The sequence below is a fragment of the Beta vulgaris genome, chromosome 4 (genome assembly GCF_026745355.1).
Source record: "Beta vulgaris subsp. vulgaris cultivar EL10 chromosome 4, EL10.2, whole genome shotgun sequence".
NCBI lineage: Eukaryota > Viridiplantae > Streptophyta > Magnoliopsida > Caryophyllales > Amaranthaceae > Beta > Beta vulgaris.
Window position 1 is genome coordinate 25,152,938 of NC_079205.1, and position 18,200 is coordinate 25,171,137.

At 37.7% G+C, this 18,200-nt stretch overlaps 1 protein-coding gene across 3 annotated transcripts in view; it reads right to left on the reverse strand.

Moving 5' to 3' along the window:
• Positions 1-8,669: 8,669 nt before the first annotated feature.
• Positions 8,670-18,200, reverse strand: part of LOC104907662 (protein RST1) — a 47,023-nt gene continuing 37,492 nt past the window's right edge. For 2 of the 3 annotated variants that reach the window (XM_048642974.2, XM_048642976.2), the window contains 4 exons: positions 12,387-13,022; positions 12,116-12,266; positions 11,885-12,030; positions 8,670-9,282 (listed from right to left, as the gene is read on the reverse strand). In XM_048642974.2, coding sequence (XP_048498931.1) covers positions 8,923-9,282; positions 11,885-12,030; positions 12,116-12,266; positions 12,387-13,022 — 1,293 coding nt within the window. In that variant the 3' untranslated portion in view covers positions 8,670-8,922. The remainder of the gene's footprint in view (positions 9,283-11,884; positions 12,031-12,115; positions 12,267-12,386; positions 13,023-18,200) is intronic. The other variant, XM_010696622.4, reaches the window with a different exon arrangement.

Here is an 18,200-nt window from a genome sequence, read left to right on the forward strand (position 1 = left end):
AACATATATTATATATATAGGTATTTAAGAGATAAAACGATCGTTTCAAGTAATTAAATAGTTTTGTCGTAAAATAGGATTTTAGTTCAACACCATCACTAGTGGAAAAAACATCAAGTGCTCCGGTTAAAAACCTTACAAGTGCTCTGTATTTGTCCCGTAGCAGACGACATACGAGCACTTGAGTACTTATCAAGTGCTCCGGTTGAAAATCGGAGCACTTAAATTTACAAGTGCTCCGGTTATCTTAAAAATAGGAGCACTTGTGAATTTTATATATTCAAAATACATCAAGTGCTCCGGTTGTTAAGAGAAAACCGGAGCACTTGTGAATTTAGTGCTCCGGTTTTTTCTAACAACCGGAGCATTTGACGTACATTTTTTTAAAAAAAAAAATTGAGGGAGGGAGGGACTCAAGGTTGACAAAAACCTAACATTGCCAATGAAGATGCAAGTTAAACAAGAAAGATTGTGTCAGAGCAATAGCAATTACAGCTGCCATTATAAATAATATATGGCCATATGAGCCAGAAAGAAGGCAAAACATACATCATTTCATTTCCAAAGTTCCATTTTAATTAGTTAACAGTTAACACATATCTTTTGAAAACAATACATTGATTGCTAAAACTTGTCAATGCTCTCTTCCGCAAACAACAAAGAACCGATAGTGAAATAGAAAGTGGTTCTTCTACGAGAATTGTAGTTTTTCAGGAAAATAAATTCCTATGTCTGATAGCGAAAAGAATTATAACATGAACAACAAGCTCAACAGTAAGAGGAGCCACTAGGAGACGTATCATCTCTAAATTTTGCGTCCATGAGAACGAGAGAAAAAGACTTTTTAACACTACTTACACTGTGGTACACTATCATATCCTGTATAATACCCAGATTTAAGATAGCTTTCCTCGTCATATATCTGCATAAAAATCGACATTTCATTATACCATAATTATACTAGAGAGCACAAAACAATACAAGTAAATAGGATTTCGTCAGCAAGAGAACAAACCCAGTTGCAGTCTCCAAGAACAGAACTAATGTATTATCCAGAATCTCCATGTTCTGCAAAGAGAAAAAAAGACCCCAGAATTAAATAAATTTAGACATAAATTTAATGATAAGGTGATTAGCCGTTTCCATTGCTATTTAACAATCCTAGCCAAGAGCTGAAGGACCTTAATTGTGTTACCCTTTGTGTTTGATTTCAAAAAACATATAACTGTTACCTCTGAGAACTTCAGATTCTGGATGATTTTCCGAACCATGAGAATCAAAAAAGCCACATGATTATGTATCCCAAGGAGTTCAGACAACTCAACATACAACTGCTGCAAGAGAAAAACAAACCATATATTACATCAAGGTATTCTTATATGAAGATGCACTGGTGAATTTTAATTCACATTGTGCACTTGCCTTAGAAGGTATGACGACATGGTCTCCCACGTAAGTTCTCCTAAAGCTTTGAAAGAAACTGAGAAATGCAAGTTCAAGCCTCTGCCTGCTGAGTTCACCGTACCTCTAATAAATGCACACAGATCACAGAATCACATGCATTAAAGAAGTAAAAGAGGACAAGAAACATCAGCTTGATATTCTTCTTATCAACTCAAATCTAACATACACAAAAAAAAAAAAAAAAATTCATTGGGGACACACTCTACATTGTCCTCTCCCTCACAATTCTGCGTTTCACGGACTGTGAGTCTAGCAGAAACGCGGAATAAAGAACAGCCAACAACCACCAGCCTATGTGGGTCTGATTTAAAACTGAGCAATGGTCTGCTATTGAATTTCGGGTCTGCTATTGAATTTAGAGTGGGAAGATTCGTGTTGGGAACCAGGCAACCCCAAATTCCCGATGATGCAATCAACAGAAAACTAGTAAAGAACCATCAAAAGAATAACAAATTCAAATAGATAACACACACACACCTTACTTGGAAACCCGTGAACCAGGAGAAAACCAAGAATAATAGGCTCATAAATCTCTTCAGATCTCACAAGAGCGCCTAAACTATCTCAGAATACTGTCCATATAAAACCTAAATAAGTTAAATTAACTTAAGAAACAATTTGAGATCAGTTAAAACTCCTATAGGCAAGATCCTGATTGGCACAATCGTGTCACCAAATTTCAGCACAGCTGTGACACTATGTCACCAATGCATAGAGTCCAACCACATGGCATGGTTGCATCATTTCTAATAACTAATGTGTTGTTCTTCTCTTCATTTTCTAAGAGACTGCAGATATTTGCAGCTAAGTCTTGGCTACTACTAGAATGACTTACTGCAGTCAAATCAATGTCTCCATGAGGAAGGTAATTTTTCAGAGGCACGGAACCAAAGGGAAAGACCTGGAAAAGATCAAACAAAGCATTGTCACTACTTTCACCACATTGAAACTCTGAAGGCTATGATAAAAGCAAGTTACATCTAGGAAGAGAAAGGCCAGTACAGCAGATTATAACAGACTGTTGTTGACATGCAGCTATGCTATCCTTTTCTAGAGGTTATTTCTAACAGTATTGTCATAATGATTTATAACATATTCTAACAATATCCTCTTGTAATATATAGCCTTAATACTGGAGTTTTTTGCATATTTTTTTACCTGATAACTAAAATTGACTACAACAGCAGCAAATTTTGTCAGTTGAGACCTGAGTTAAGTGTTGGTAATTGGCAACTTTTCAGTATATATATACGGACTAAATAGACTACAATAAACATACTGATTGACAATTTTGATGAAACCTCAATAAACTTGTGTGTTGTTATATGTTGCCTACACCATAGCTATATGTTTGTAATAGTATTTTGTCCAATAACTAATAAACAGATACTTCATCCTTTTTTTAGTACCCGCAATGTTGAAATGTGCACAAGGACCAAGGAGAGGGATAAAAAAGAATCCCCATGTGACAGAGGGGAGAGAGAATATATTGCCAAACATACCAATGTTGCAAGATATAGAGAACCTTTTAACATGGGATACATAAGTATTAAAAAAAATGGAGGAAGTATATTAGGAACTAGAAAGACAACAAGGGTCTGCCATGCACATCGAGAGGCCTAAAAAAGATGCTTCTGAGCTATGATGAAGCAATTAATCTAAAAATTCAAGACATGTCATCACTTGGAAACTTATCTCGACTCCAGTCTCTAGCTATACAAAAGCCTCAACAACAGGAACTTAAGACATCAATGAGAGGAGTAGATATTGTTAAGGGTTTAATTTGCTCTTTATGTAATAGACTAATTTAAAGGGGGGGGGGGAGCATTTTAGGTATGATAGTTAAGAGTAGCTAGAGGAATAAGTTAGAAGATTAGTGGGAAAGACACTCTATAGATAGAATAGTTTGGAAAGGTTATGGAAAGATATTGTTAAGGGTTTAGTTTGTTCTTGGGAGAGATTCAAGCCTCTTGAATGCTTGAAGTTATCTTTTATTTTACCGTCAATTTTCTGATTATAACTCCAAAGTTTATTTCGTTTTCTAATCATCTCTCTTTATCGGTCCTTAAAATGTCAATTCATCACACTTTAAATGGTGGTGGTCTTGAAGGATAGCTTGTCAAAAAAGCAGAAACTGGCTTGCCATATCTTATCAGCAAAATTAATCGTCGACGGTACCGATTTATAGAGATAACATGTTTTAGATGGCCAGCATATGTATGGAAAATAGCGTTAAGAATATGCCACAGTACTAATATGCCAAAGAGGCAACAATAACAATAATACATGTACATAAGATCCAGTATACATCACATTTATTAACTTCAAAATACGTGCTATAAGTTCTGCATCAATCACTTCATTTGATTGGCCACTGCAAGAGTAGAAGAGAGATTATTGAATGCAATGTCTTAAACAAAAAAATAGAATAAAGTCCATACCCAGGATATCCCTTCATTCTCATAATGGAACCCACTATATGCACCAGCCATGCAAGAGTGGTCTTGACTACAGAAACGTTGCTACTAGTTACGTAATCCTGGAGCATCACGCCATCCTAAATCACACAATCAGATCAGTCATTTAACATTAATACTTAGTTATGATATTGAGAGTTGTTCACTAGAAGAATACATTATACCACATATTCTTGTAATACATGGTACATTAAATATTTCAAGTAGGTACTGCAAGCGCGATACTGCAATAAAGAAGATAATTATATTTGCATACCTTAATTAGGTTCATTATAACAATTTTGCAAAATAAGATAAAAATACAGATTTTAAACAAATACCTAATATACCTCGAGTAATTTGAACTTGAAATCAGATGGAGAATCTTGAGGTTCTACAAATTGCAAAGAAACGGACCTAGTTAGTGAGACAACCCCTAAAAACTTCCATTGAAAACCCTAGGAGAGAGAAAATTGAGGTGATTATGATGATGATGAACAGTAAGTGATATAAATCAGAAATATGCAACAATAATTAAAACAACATTAACAACAGGAACTATATATTATATACAAAGATTATTGATACATACATAAAAAAGGTATAGCACGAATTTCCAAGATTTAAAAACGCATCAAAGTATTGAATTATTACCAAAAACTAACTGCCGGAAAGAGAAAGAAAGTTAAGAGGGGACTAAAAATTCAGGAATCACAAAATTTAGGGCTAGATTTATCTTCTAACAATCAAAGTTAAGAGGAGACTTAAATTTAGGGCTAGATTTATCTCAGATTACAATTGAGGAAACAGAAACTCACCATTTTCTCCAAGACTCCGACGACCGACGCACCACTTGTTGAACGGACCGCGGACCGACCACGACGAGGCGACGACCAGCCGACTGAGAGGAGACGAAGTGCGAATGCGCGATCTCCGAGAAAGTGAGAGAGTGACTTGAGTTTGAGAGAGTGAGTTTGAGAAATGAAACGATGTTGAGGAAGTTTTAGGTTTCGTTATTTTTTTGGAGGAAAAACTTGTGCAAGTGTTCGGGTTGATTAACTGGAGCACTTATTCACAAGTGCTCCGGTTGACTAGTCAAACAAAGCACTTGACATCAAGTGCTCCGATGGGATATTCAACCGGAGCACTTGTAAATTTTTTATATTAAAATTTTCACAAGTGCTTGGGTTGATTATTCAACCGAAGCACTTGACAAGTAGCATAAGGAGTTTTTTCCACTAGTGCATTTTGGAAACATCTTTTATAACAACTTAAAGCTAATTTAGTCCTTTGGACCACTATACACTAACCTATCATTGTACATCCTCTTAATCTATTCACATTTGAAGATTTCAAGAATCTTTCACAACTTCAATTGAATAAACAAACAACACATACGAGTACAAGGCACAAAACGAAATCACAATTGAAATCATTCCTACGACTTAATACACATAACATAATCTATATGCTCCTATCCCATACTACCCATTTTAAAATCCTTTTTAAAACATCTTTGAAAATAGGAGCTTCTGGCTTTGATACCAGTTTTGTAACACCCCCAAAATTCATACACGTATACAACTACGTCGCATCGACTTTGGGAGTGTTACCGCCACGATGAAACGCAAGGCATAATAATAAAGAACGTTAACTCAAAACATTGTCTCGAAAACTGAAATGCAGCGGAAATAAAAGTGTAACTACAACTCGGGAATCATCAACGACCCCTTTTATTCAAACCACAAACCACAAACCACTTACGTAAATCTTTAGAAATCTAATAGTACTTAATCAAAATGTTTTAAATTCAAATACTAAAGACTATCCCCCGTATGCTCGATATCATGCAGCAGCACACCTAGTTTTCTCCCCATTGTAGCATCAATGGTTCATCACAGGTCAACAAACACATAATAACACACAATTAGCTATGCTGAGTACATAATGAACCATTGAATACATATAAACATAAACAACGCACTCATGAACAATCCTAAGCATTATACTATAATATGTTACATCCTTTACTCTTTATTTAGTTGGCATCGAACGGGCACCGTCATCTTACTAGAATCATACGGGCTACTGAATCCTTAATAGGCATCTTGGTCTAGTAGATGAAATGCAAATACGGTTTCGTTCCGTCTCACACCCATCACCTTAGTATGCATGCCCCCAAGATCGTACGGAACCTTCCGCCTACTTGAGTTATCAAAATTATAAGGACACTACTATCGTCACAGTAGGCTTGCGTATGAATGTAGAACAAGTCCCACACCCCCTCTTCCATTGTTCATCACTTGTAGGGAGTCCAACTACAAGTTTTTGCCATAATTAACTTTTTAATACTGTCCATTCATTTCATAACAACATAGAATCATTTCACATGTTTTCTTAGTTACAGTATTCAAATCTTTTCTCTTATAACACTCTTGTTACACTATAGATCAGATTAATGTGAATACAATGCTCATGTTCATAATACGATAGAATTACGCATTCCAATGCAACATATCGACTTCAAATCATAAACATATTACCAAACAATCTCAACAATCAAGCGTTCCCTATCATGCTTCTAGGTTTTAATAGAATAAATTGCAACCTAATCATGATACTAGTACTTGGGATTAAACTGGTACGCGTACGTATCTTGTAACGGAGAATTTTCGCTGTTTTTAGTCAAACGTTCCGCTTATGAAATTGGGACCTAAACGGTAAAGTAAATACTTAAGTGCTACGTCCTTGATAACATTATCAACTAATACGTAACTAAAACTATAACGACCTAGTAATTCGAAATAAACGATAGCTAAAATCATTGTTCAAGAACTTCCTTTTCTTTTCTATTCTAATGAATTTAGCGTCTTTTAGGAGTTAATGTTAGTGAACAACTGATTTTAGTTCGTGTAATGGCCCACTACCTTTACCAAATCCAATCAAGTCATACGTACAACCTAGTCTTATGTCCAACCAAGTCTTATGTCCAATCAGGTCTTATGTCCAACCAAGTCTTATGTCCAAAATCAGGTTCGCATAATAAGTTTATACTTACAACTAATAACAATAATATAATTTCTCTACTTCCCTTCTTACTTAATTACAATCCTATCCAGATTCACCACTTAAATCAGCTTAATAAATTAAACTAATTATACGGCCTAATTAGTTACTAATTAACTCGAATTACATATTAATTATTTACAACTTAAATTAATTATAAAAACAGAATATACCATTAAACTAATATAATATATTCTATACATATTAGATTTTATACTGCTAGACTCGCCGGCATCAAACTCTGGCAACAAAATTCCGGCAGCCCTTGCTCGCCACACAGCCACACGCTCGCGCTGCTGCTTCGCACGCCACCACCCACAACCGGTTGCCCTTCTTCGCACGACGCACTCGAGCCACAGGTCGTGCTCGACTCGCACGCACAACCACCTTGTCGCACAAACCGACGCTCGCACAAGCCCCTCAAACTCCCTCGCTCGCACCCTCGAGTCGTCGCACAGACCTCCGAACGCCAACCCAACACCCTCGTCCAATCTTCGTCGCTCGCACTCGCAAATGACTCGCACAAGACGCTCGACTTCTCACCCTCGCTCGCACACCACGACGCACACACTCACACAACCAACCTCGCACAATGTGTCGCTCGTCTCGCACAGCCTGCACCCTCGCTCGCACCGACTCGAGACCCACGCACAACCTTCTCGCACCAGCCGCACACAATCTTGTCGAGGGCGATGAAGGAGGCGACCAAAGAGAAGGAGATAGAGAACAGCGAGGGAGAGGAAAGAGAATTTGAGAGAGAGAGAGAGAGAGGATGAAGGACGACCGAGGGAGAGGGAGAGAAACTTAGGGTTTGTAATTTTTTTTTCCTGATTTTTTTATTCTAATTCTTCTATTTATAGTGTAGCCTATTTAGGTCTAGCTAAACTCGATTTAATCTTATCCGAAATTAACTAAACCGAACCATATTACTATTATTCTATTATTATATTTTGTAAATAATACTAAAATACCTTTTAATTATCTTCTTTATATTTTCCTATTTATAAAGAATTAACTTCGAAAATACGAAGTATTACATTAGGCATTTGTGATATTCATGCTCCAACTTGAGGGAAAATATTGGAATATTATTTTAATAAGGAGTTTAGTTAAGTAATTTAGTATGGATTCCTATCTACAATGCTGTTAGAAATTCTAGTTCAATATGATTTCCTAATATTAGGTTGTATATATATCCTCTACCATTCAATGAGATACGTTGAAGGGTTCTCCCATATTTCAAATCTTAACATGATATTAAGTCACTTTTGATACGACCTCACATCTTCCATGATCATTTTTTTAAAAAAAGACCATCTTAAAATTATCAGAAACATAAAAAAGAACTCCTCAACTTATTTTTTTTTCTTGTTCTTCAAGAACCATACAAGTAGTTTTAGGTAACTGATTTCTTTGTTTCAAAAACAGTACTAATAGCTACCACAGGCTTTCCACGTTTTCGTTTTCTGTTGAACCCTCCAGCTCCAATTTTTGCTTTTGCAAAAAGATCCTTGCTAGTCGCCAAATGACCACTAGCTGTTAGCATTTTTATCATGCCTCTAGTATTTATTCTAATAAAACCCAAAACACGCCACTCTATTCCGCCATTTCAAATTTTTTTTCGAGTAACACGAATTCGACCTCCTACCGCTACTCTTTTTAATTCTCCCCAACAACTAACAATAAAAAAGTCCAACTTAATAAATATATAACGACTTCCTCCAAAATCAGTAGATGTCAACTAGCTTACTTGATTAAAGTCTTGGGAGATGATGCCCAAGATTTAGGATCGAATCTCATCTATATCATTTACCCTTGCGATTTTCTTTACACCGAAAAGAAAAACTTCCTCTAAAATCAAAAGTTATATACTTTTCTTTTGAAATAATAAATCAAATACATTCGGTGTTAGAATCATGTTACTCATGAAGCAATTTCAGCACACAACCATGTTAGCCAGCATAAGCTGATCTTTTAAAGGCAAAAAGTGTCTCAAATTACGACAGGCATCTAGAAGCACCTGCAGTAGCAAATTCGACATTTCAGCTTCACTTGGGTCTATATCAGAGCTGGGTGGTTCACCATCACATTTAAGCATCTTCGTCCAGTTGTAGATGCGCACAGTTAATGTCCAAAGGTATGTAACTGCAGAGTCAGCAACCACTCTCCACTTGGGACTTGAAAGAAGAGAGGAAAGTGTGACTGGGAGATCGACAAGCACATCTTGTGGATCCAGAACGAGGAAAGGCATATATTTGCAACAGCAACCAGAGAGCAGACCCAGAAACTGCAGCGCCTGAGCAGTCAAACAATGAATCTGATTAGTCAAACAAGATACAAGAGACGATAGGCACCCAAGCAGCAAAACATGATTACTAAAGCTCGCTAATTTTCATTTTTAAGTTACCGCATCTGGTAGTCCTGCAAGAGTTGAACAAGTTCTTATGCATAGATGTTCTGTGGACAATGTAAAGCAATCGGCAACTCAAGTGGATGAAAATCGTTTTACTCCGTCAGTAAAGTCTAGTTACTTTTTTTTTTTTTGGCAAATTCAAATCTAGTTTATTGTCAAGATGACGAATAATTTTCAATTCTCATTGCAATTAAAGGAATTAGCAATTCTTTATTGACTATGGAGTAACTCCGTTAAAAAATAGGAGGAACCAGATGGCATCATTACAACACAGCCTATAGGGGTTTCATACTATATAGAGATTCCAATCAGAAGACCATATCTATACAGAGAAGGTCCTAGCGGGCATCTTATTGAAAGCTATTCATTGAAATGTGAAGTTGAGTAACCTAAACTTTGTGCTCTTCCCAAAATTGTTCTACGCAGAAGCGTCCAATTTTCTCGCCTGCCGAGAACTGGTCCACACAGGCTGACTGACGCATCATACAAATACAAAGTGCATACTATGATAAGATAGATTATATAACCAAAAAGCATCTTATTGAATATTTCTCACTAATATACATAGGGTTGTATCCTGAACTTCTACTCCCTCTTTTTTTTTTTTTATTTGTTTTCCCTACTTGGAATCGTGACACTATATACAATTAGAGAGAATCTTCTGAATTCTTTTCAATATATATTGAAAAATATAGTCATGTGCGGCCTTGTTTGATTCGTCGTAATGAGTACTTTATTAATATTCAATTGTTATAATTATTACTAACATGTAATGGAAGATCATTAAGGCCAAAGAAGTGTATAGGCAAAGATGCACAGTTAAAGTAGGAAGACAAAAAAAAAAGAAATATTGTCCTTGTGTTTCTTCGAATTCTATGTTGTACCCCAACCCTTTTTAAAATTCCACACGGTATCCTTAAACCTACTTCTTTTCATGCACAATTCCCCCGCCGTCAACTAGACGTCATTAATATTGTTTACCTTTTGTAATCTAGTGGAATTAGTCTAACTTATACATAGTTGAACTTTTGAAGGCAATATTTAATATGTTAGATTAGTTCCACCAGATTATAAAATGTAAAAGAAGTTAATGACACAGTTAGCGGCATGGGCATTGTGCATTTAAAAAGGTCACTTTTAAGGAATCTCAAAAGGTCGGATTACAACTTAGAAATTGAAGAAACACAAGGTTATCACGAAGAAAAACCCAAAAATATATGTAGGGGGAGCTAGGAGGGGGTGTTGGGACTGGGGTGGTGGGGAGGGGGGCTGCTGCGGGGGGTGGGGAGGAGGGGGGTTGCAATAAAGCCATAGAGGCTATCTAAGTCCATACCACCCAAATTAGAAGCCCACACTGGCTTACCACTAGGCATTGGATATTCCTTCATGATAAAAGGATAGAGAGAGTTCGCAAATAAGTACATGCACCCCAGTGAACGTAGAGCATGGTGCACCCTTTTCTAAACTACGTCGTTTTATCATTTTTGGAGTCTATAATTTTTTAAAATTATTGTTATTTGCTTCATTAAATTTTGCAACTAAGGATTCCTTTTTCAAATTTAAATTTAAAAGGTATATGTTCTTTTACCTTAAGTGTAGATGTTCATTTACTATATGTTCTTTTCCTTATAACCTTTGTTCTTTTACAAATATAAATTTACACGTTCTTTAATTTTAAGTCGTGAGTTCTTTTTCAAAGTAAAAAAGTTGTTGAAAAAAGTTCATGTTCTTTTATATAAATGGTATGTTTTTTTCGGGTGCACAATGAGCATTGTGCGCCCTAGTGCATAATCCACGCTTTGGAGAGAGTTCACATCGTAGTAGTACAGGTTTGTCCCTTTTGGGATATAAGCATCGGCATATAATTTAAACATAATTAATTAGAAGATGAAAGTAATTTCGACAAAATCTTGCAAGCAATTTTTCTTTTACAAATTATTACTCGATGTACTTATTCAATTAATTTGATTTTGATAATAATTTCGCACGCGTAGCGTTGATATAAGACTAATATCTAATATAGGAAACTCTTCGAATAAGAACTGGGTTAGGTGGGGAAGGCTTCACCTTCCTCCCTCACCACCCAAGTCCGAATCTCCTATTCCCCTCTCCCAATGGGATGATATCCCCTTAGAGCCTCAGATAGATAGCTAAGGTGGGGCCCATGTAATGTACTTCCTCCGTCCCTTGATAGATTTATCATTTCTCCAATACACGTTTTGTATCGTTGATATCTTTAATGAGACAATCAGACGAATCAAATAAGAGCCACATGACTGTTTTTTCTTATGAATTGGAAATTTCTTTTGAGGATTTTCTATACCTATGAATAGTTCCCAAATTAGAAATGGGAAATCTATTAAGGGACGCAAATAGTATCAATAAGAAGAAAAAAGTATAGCACTCTTTAACTGTAATTGCATGTCCTACATACACAACAATAGAAGTCAGGGAAAATTATCAGTTCAAAAGAAAGTTGGCATACTGTTGATGGATGTTTTGTTATACAGCCGATTTCCAGAACGTCAATAAGCCATTGTCTCTTCAAACTTCCTTCTGCAGTCTGTAGCACTGCTGTAACTTCAACAAACAACTCCCACAGGCCTGACAACCAGAGTTGAGTAAATACTCCTATACTAGTTAAAATCAAATCATTCATAAAGACAATTAAGCTTCGTCCTGCGGAAACAAAAAGAAAGATCTAATTCCCCCTAACCTTGGGATTTGGTGTTTAATATGTAAGACTTTAGCTTAGCAAGCTCAGAGAAAGGAAGGGAACCAAATTTCACAAGTTGGCTGATTGCCAGCATCTTCTTGAGTTCTATCCCGAAACGTTCGTCCCTTGAGACTACATCGATAGCTGAAATCTGAGTAGAATATAAACAAATAAATTCGTAACTGTAAATTGGATGCAACTTCTGGGAAAAGCTTCATCACCCCATGGAAACAAAGATAGTACAGGTTAGAGGATCAAGTAGGAAATGTACCTGTAAAAGATCCAATAACCAAGCTCTTCTAGCCTTGGCCAAGCATACCATTGATTCATTCCATTCCTGGCAGGAAATCCATTCTTGTTTTGGACAAGCACCATTAGGTTTTGCCGACAACATTGCAAAAAGAATCTCCATACACTTCTCCATGCCAGAAAGGTATTCAGAACTGTCAAGATAAGCTTCATTGAAACACTTAGAGAGTCCTTTCCAACAGGACAGTTGTAAAAACCTTTTCTGCCTAGCATTATAATTTTGGTATGAGGATATAGGAGATGAGAAGAACTCAAAGATGTCTTCCAGTAACATTTGATTTCTTGAACTGGAGAATATTCTTGTTAGGTCAAATAAATGAAAGAGCAGACAAGACTGAAGAATGAGATCAAGTGTCCTAAACTTGAACAAGCTAGTCAATTCATCAAGCAAAGAAAGGAGTGGATCAAATTTATTTGCATGAGCCAGTGAGAAAAGCAGACATTCTTTGAGCAGGCTTCGTTTATCATAATATGCGTCATCATGAGTCTCATATTTCATACAGCGCCTGATAACAGCTGCCCAATCAAGGTTTGGCAATCTAGGAGCTCTTGAAAGACACCTTAGGACAGCAACAATTGTGTTCACATGCGACGGATTCTTGAAAAATGAACAGAGGAAAATTGTCAAAAAAAGCCCATATTAACATTTTAAGCAATTTTTAAAATACAAAGTGTGAAATGACATGGGAAAAAACAGGGAACATTGTTTAACTAATTCTAGTAATGATCTATTCAAATGTGAATACAAAGAGCAACCAGTTGCAGACTTGCAGCTTCGAAGTCAGGATGCATAGTTTTCCATAATTCAAATGTTAGATTTGAATTTATATTTCCTGTTGGACAAAACAAGCCCAACTAGAATATTGGGCATCAGTATTCCCCATATATGGAAATGTTGACAAAAGTCAACTTACATTCGAAGTGAACAATATATATAGAAATATATAAATTAGCAATTGGATCTCTATTGCCTCGTGTTAAAAATGTATATTATAAGCTTTTTGGTATGCATTGGGTTTAGGGGGGAGGGATGATATAGGGAGTACAACATAATTAGGTTAAGCTTGGGGAGTAAGTAAGTTAGCTATATAAGTAGAAGAAATTAGTGATAGGAAAGGGTACGAAGAAAATCATTGAGTTCTTAATCTTCCTCTCTAATCTGCCATATTACAAATGGTATCACATCAGTACTTCTCTAGGAGGTTAAGCTGATTTTTCATCGTCAACCCTAAAAAAAAAGGGAAGATGCAGTTGATTTAGAATCTCACTAGTGAGGGATTTACAGAAATCATGGGGAGAAGTTGTAAGTCATCCGATATGAGCTTCAACTTCCTCTATTTGATTGTGAAAATTTGGACGAATGGATTTAGAAATATGGAAGATTAGTTCCAACTATTCTGGTTCAGCGAAGAATAGAATTTCAAGGCTGCCATTGTTGGATGTGATGGTAACGCGCTTATGTGGTTTTGCTGGGTGCATCAGCGACACCCCTTTCGGCAGTGGGAGGAGCTTAAGCAAATGGTGTTGCGGCCTTTTTCCTTCTACGTTAGAGTTTTCGAGGCAAGTTTAGGTTGAACAATCAACTTGAATGGAGGTGACAGAAATGGTGGAGAATCAGAGGAACCCTTGTCAGTTTTTGCGAAAGAAATCCAAGTCCCCACCTTTGGAGGAAGAGGAGAAATCCGCCAAAATCAGGTGATGGAATTTGCCGGTACTGCTGTTTGCGAATTTAGTGGTGTGGAAAGCCTAGGTCATGGAGGTTCTGGCGATGATGGAATCAATTTTTGAGATGTAATGGAAGGACAAGATATTCTTGGTGGCGCTAGAGGAGGAAGGTCTTTTAGGCATGGAGAGTTTGGTAGTTATGGATCTAGTGGAACACCCGGTGAACTTCCAGATGAACAAAATGGTGTGATGGATCAGTGGCAGAACACATGGCTTCATTGGCCACAATGGAAGAAGAAGAAAAAGGAGAGGAGGAAGAGAAGACAGAGTTTCTGTGGGGTCTGTTGGTGGCCCTGGTGGTCTTACTGGTCGTACTTTCGACCTTTTCGAGAGTAGAAGATTACACAGTGAATCTGGTAGTTCTGCAGGTGGTCCACCGCTTATAGGATATTTCGAGAAAAGTAGTACTGGAGGAAGCAGATCTGGCGGAGCTCCAGGCTTCTTTGAAGATGGTAGATCCAGTGGCGGTTCTGGTGGTTTCTCAACTGAAGTAGCCCTAAGAGAATTATTTGACCAAAAGTGCCGGAGGCACACGGTTCAGTGGTTGTCCAATTTTTTCCAGTGTCGTAGGTTGTACATCTGATGGGGATTCAAGCTTCTTCGCCGGAGGAGACTCAGGTAGTCTAGGTGTTTTCACCGAAAGTCATCGTGGTGGTCGAGGATGTGGAAACGTGCTGAAGAAATTTCCAGAAACACAGAATTGGAAGAGATTAAAGGAGTTTAGGTGGGGAAAGTCAGATCCAGAAGATGCTATTAGTAAAGGAAATGCTGTGATTTTCCAAGAAGCCAATTCACATGCAGAAAAAAGACACATGCTTCCAATAACTCCTTAACAAGACACATTTTGTAATTATCGGAGAGCCCAATTATAAGATTTGTGACTCTGACCCCGAATTATTGCCTTAACTTTTTCAGCCCAATTACCTCACCCAGCTGACAACCCAACCCAGTCCATCTCTTGACAAATTCAATTATCCCAATCACCTTACAAACCATGCCAACCCATTTTCTTACAAACCAGCCAACTTGACTATCCTAATGCTAGGCCTATTTTTCCAGTTCAGTTGTTTCAGCCCAAGTTTTCTACTCCCACAAACCACTGCACCCCAGTATCTAGTGAACCCACTCAATTTTCACAACGAAATCAGCCTTTTCTCCACTCCAATCCTCAGACCTACTACATCATTCTAAACGTAAGTCAGTACACACAACACTTGTCTTTAGTTCCGGAAAATCCACCAAAGTTTCTCTTCATCCATGCGCCATTGTTACTCATACAAAACTTCGCCGTTGAGCAACAGCAATGGCTTCCCACTGACCAGCTGTTCTTCCACAGGTAAGGTGAAGTGGAATCTCACCCATTGTTGCCGACGCCCGGAAGATAAAGCAAATTAATCCCTTAAGGACAAGGTGGAAGCTTGGGTGGTGGGTATTGTTATGCATTGGGTTTAGGGGGAGGGGTAATATAGGGAATATGATATAGTTAGGCAAGCTTAAGGAGTAAGTAAGTCGTTAGCTGATGCGTGGATAAGTAGTATGTTGGTGATGAGTCCTAGTTCTGTTAGGACACCTATGTAGTTTCCTAGTTCTGTTAGGAGACTGTATTTTAATTGCTTTATAACTCTATATTTTAGGTGTTCGAGTGATGAAGGAATCCTATTATATTTAGCAGTCTAATTCCTTTGTCGTTGAGTATTATTAGGAGTTTTTGGTTTATCCTTTAAGTTAGGCATGTAGTTTGGTGATTGATAGGCGTGTAGGCTTAATCTTTAGCTTGTTTTGATTTGTGCTTTATCTTCAAGCTTCTTAGTGCATTAGAGTTAGGACTCTTGTGTTTATATATATTTCGACTATTATGATTAATAAAGTAGAGAATGTTTTGTGAGTTTAACCTATTCCTTGTGAAATTAACGATTTAGGAGAGAATCCAAAGCTTTAGCAGTGAATGCAACCCTAGTTATTACCAAACCTTGGTTACAATTTGATAATTTCATATCCTTGTTACTTAGTTTCTTTAATAATCAACTATCAAACGCGTGATTAAGACTTAAAGAACTCGAACATAGTCCTTAAATAGTGATCAAGAATTGCTTTCTTGGTTCAAAATTCATTCTTTTAATCAAGAACTCAAAGATAGCCTTCAAATTCACATCATTTGGTGTGGCTGCTGGGATCATAAGGGTGTTTTATTGGAATTGGAAGGCTTTCACTCGTGCAAGATGACGGAAAACACAATGAATATCACGACCCTAGCAAAGCAACTTGCGGAACTTATGCGCAGAAGTACATGCAAGCATGATGGAGATGAGGCGTGACATGCTTGATTTGAGGAGTATTAGGACTGATACTTCTACTCATAGTGTGAACAAGCGAAGGAGAAAAGATTGACCTAAAGCTCTCAGACCTGCCTTTCTTTGATGGTGATGAAGACGCCGAAGCATATTTGGATTGGGAGAGGAGGCTAGATCGACTTTTCAACCACAAGCAGCTTAATCATCGTGCTACTCTTATGCTCGCAAGGTATGCATCACTTTGGTTTGATTCTCTTCAATCTAAGTGTGACTCTGAAGGAAAAGAACCACTTGATACGTTGACTAAATTGAAAACTAAGATGAAAAAAAGATTTGTGCCACGAAACCACAAACAAGAGTTGTTCTTGAAATTGAATTCTCTCAAGTAAGGTACCATCACTGTTGAGAAGAATATCAAGGAATTTGAGCGCCTCTATATAGTGTGTGATTGTAGGGATCAAGAGGAGCAAAAGATTACAAAGTTTGTGCTTGGTTTAAGCAAGAACTTGCGCAACTATGTGGAGTTGCAGCCCCTTACTACATTTGATGAGGTGTGTTCTTTGGCGTTTAAATTGGAGAGGCAGCATAAAGGATTGTCTTTTGGTGCGTTCAAGGCCCCTAGGAACGAGACTGATTCAGTTGGTCCGTGCAAGGAAGCCGTGGCTGCCAAGACTACTACACAAGAAGTCATGGATGCAATGAAAGGAGCACTCCCTCTTGGAACGTCCAAGGACCCAGCCATGAAGAAGACCGTGTGTTTCAAGTGTCAAGGGTTCGGACATGTGGCTCGAAATTACCCTAATCGTACCACGGTGTCAAGGGAAGAATACTACAACTTCTTGGTGCAAAACAAGGCGGTTGAGGGTGAGCAAGAACGCAACATGGCATCACAACACGACATGGTTGATATGGCTAGTGTTGAGTTTTGGAGCAACCAAGCCAAGTGTAGTCCGGAAAAAGCTCATGAAGTGTTGGTGTTACAAAGATCCTTGTTGGCGGAACTTCAAGATGAGCAAGAAGATGCGCAAAGACAAAATCTTTTTCACTCAACTTGTTAAGTAAAGGATCAAGCTTGTTCCTTTATCATTGGCAGTGGATCATGTACAAATGCTTGTTCCTTAACTATGGTGGATAAGCTGCAATTGCCTACAAGAAAGCACCCTAGTACTTATAAGCTCAGTTGTTGAATGATGAAGGTGGCGCGTGGGTGAGAAAGCAAGCCTTGGTTAATTTCAGGTTTGTGAATATCATGATGAGATATGGTGTGATGCCATAACTATGACAGCATGTTCCGTACTACTTGAGAGGCCATGTCAAAGTGATCAATTTGTGCTTCATAATGGGAAGACAAATGAGTATTCGGTGCTCTTGGGTACTAGGCGTTTGGTACTCGAACCATTGCCACCAAAACGACATGTTGTCACGCATGAAAAAGGCAAGGGGAAGCAAGATGGGGCTCATGTGTGTTTAAGTTTGTGCCATGGTGAAGTGCTAGAAACCACAAGCAACAAGAAGGAACATTGACAACAATTGCTACAACTATGCAAGGGTATCAAGCTGGATGTAGGGGACAAGGTGTGGTTGTCACTTGTAGGTCAAAGACTTCACGTGAATCACAAGCATGGAGAACCTATTGATAAAGGTCCCTTTGATGTTGTTCAGAATGTTGGCTATGAAACGTTCAAGGTGTTGCTAGGAGATGGCATATGTGGAATGTTTCCTTCATGTGACTTAATTCCATGTTTCGAAGACTAAACTTG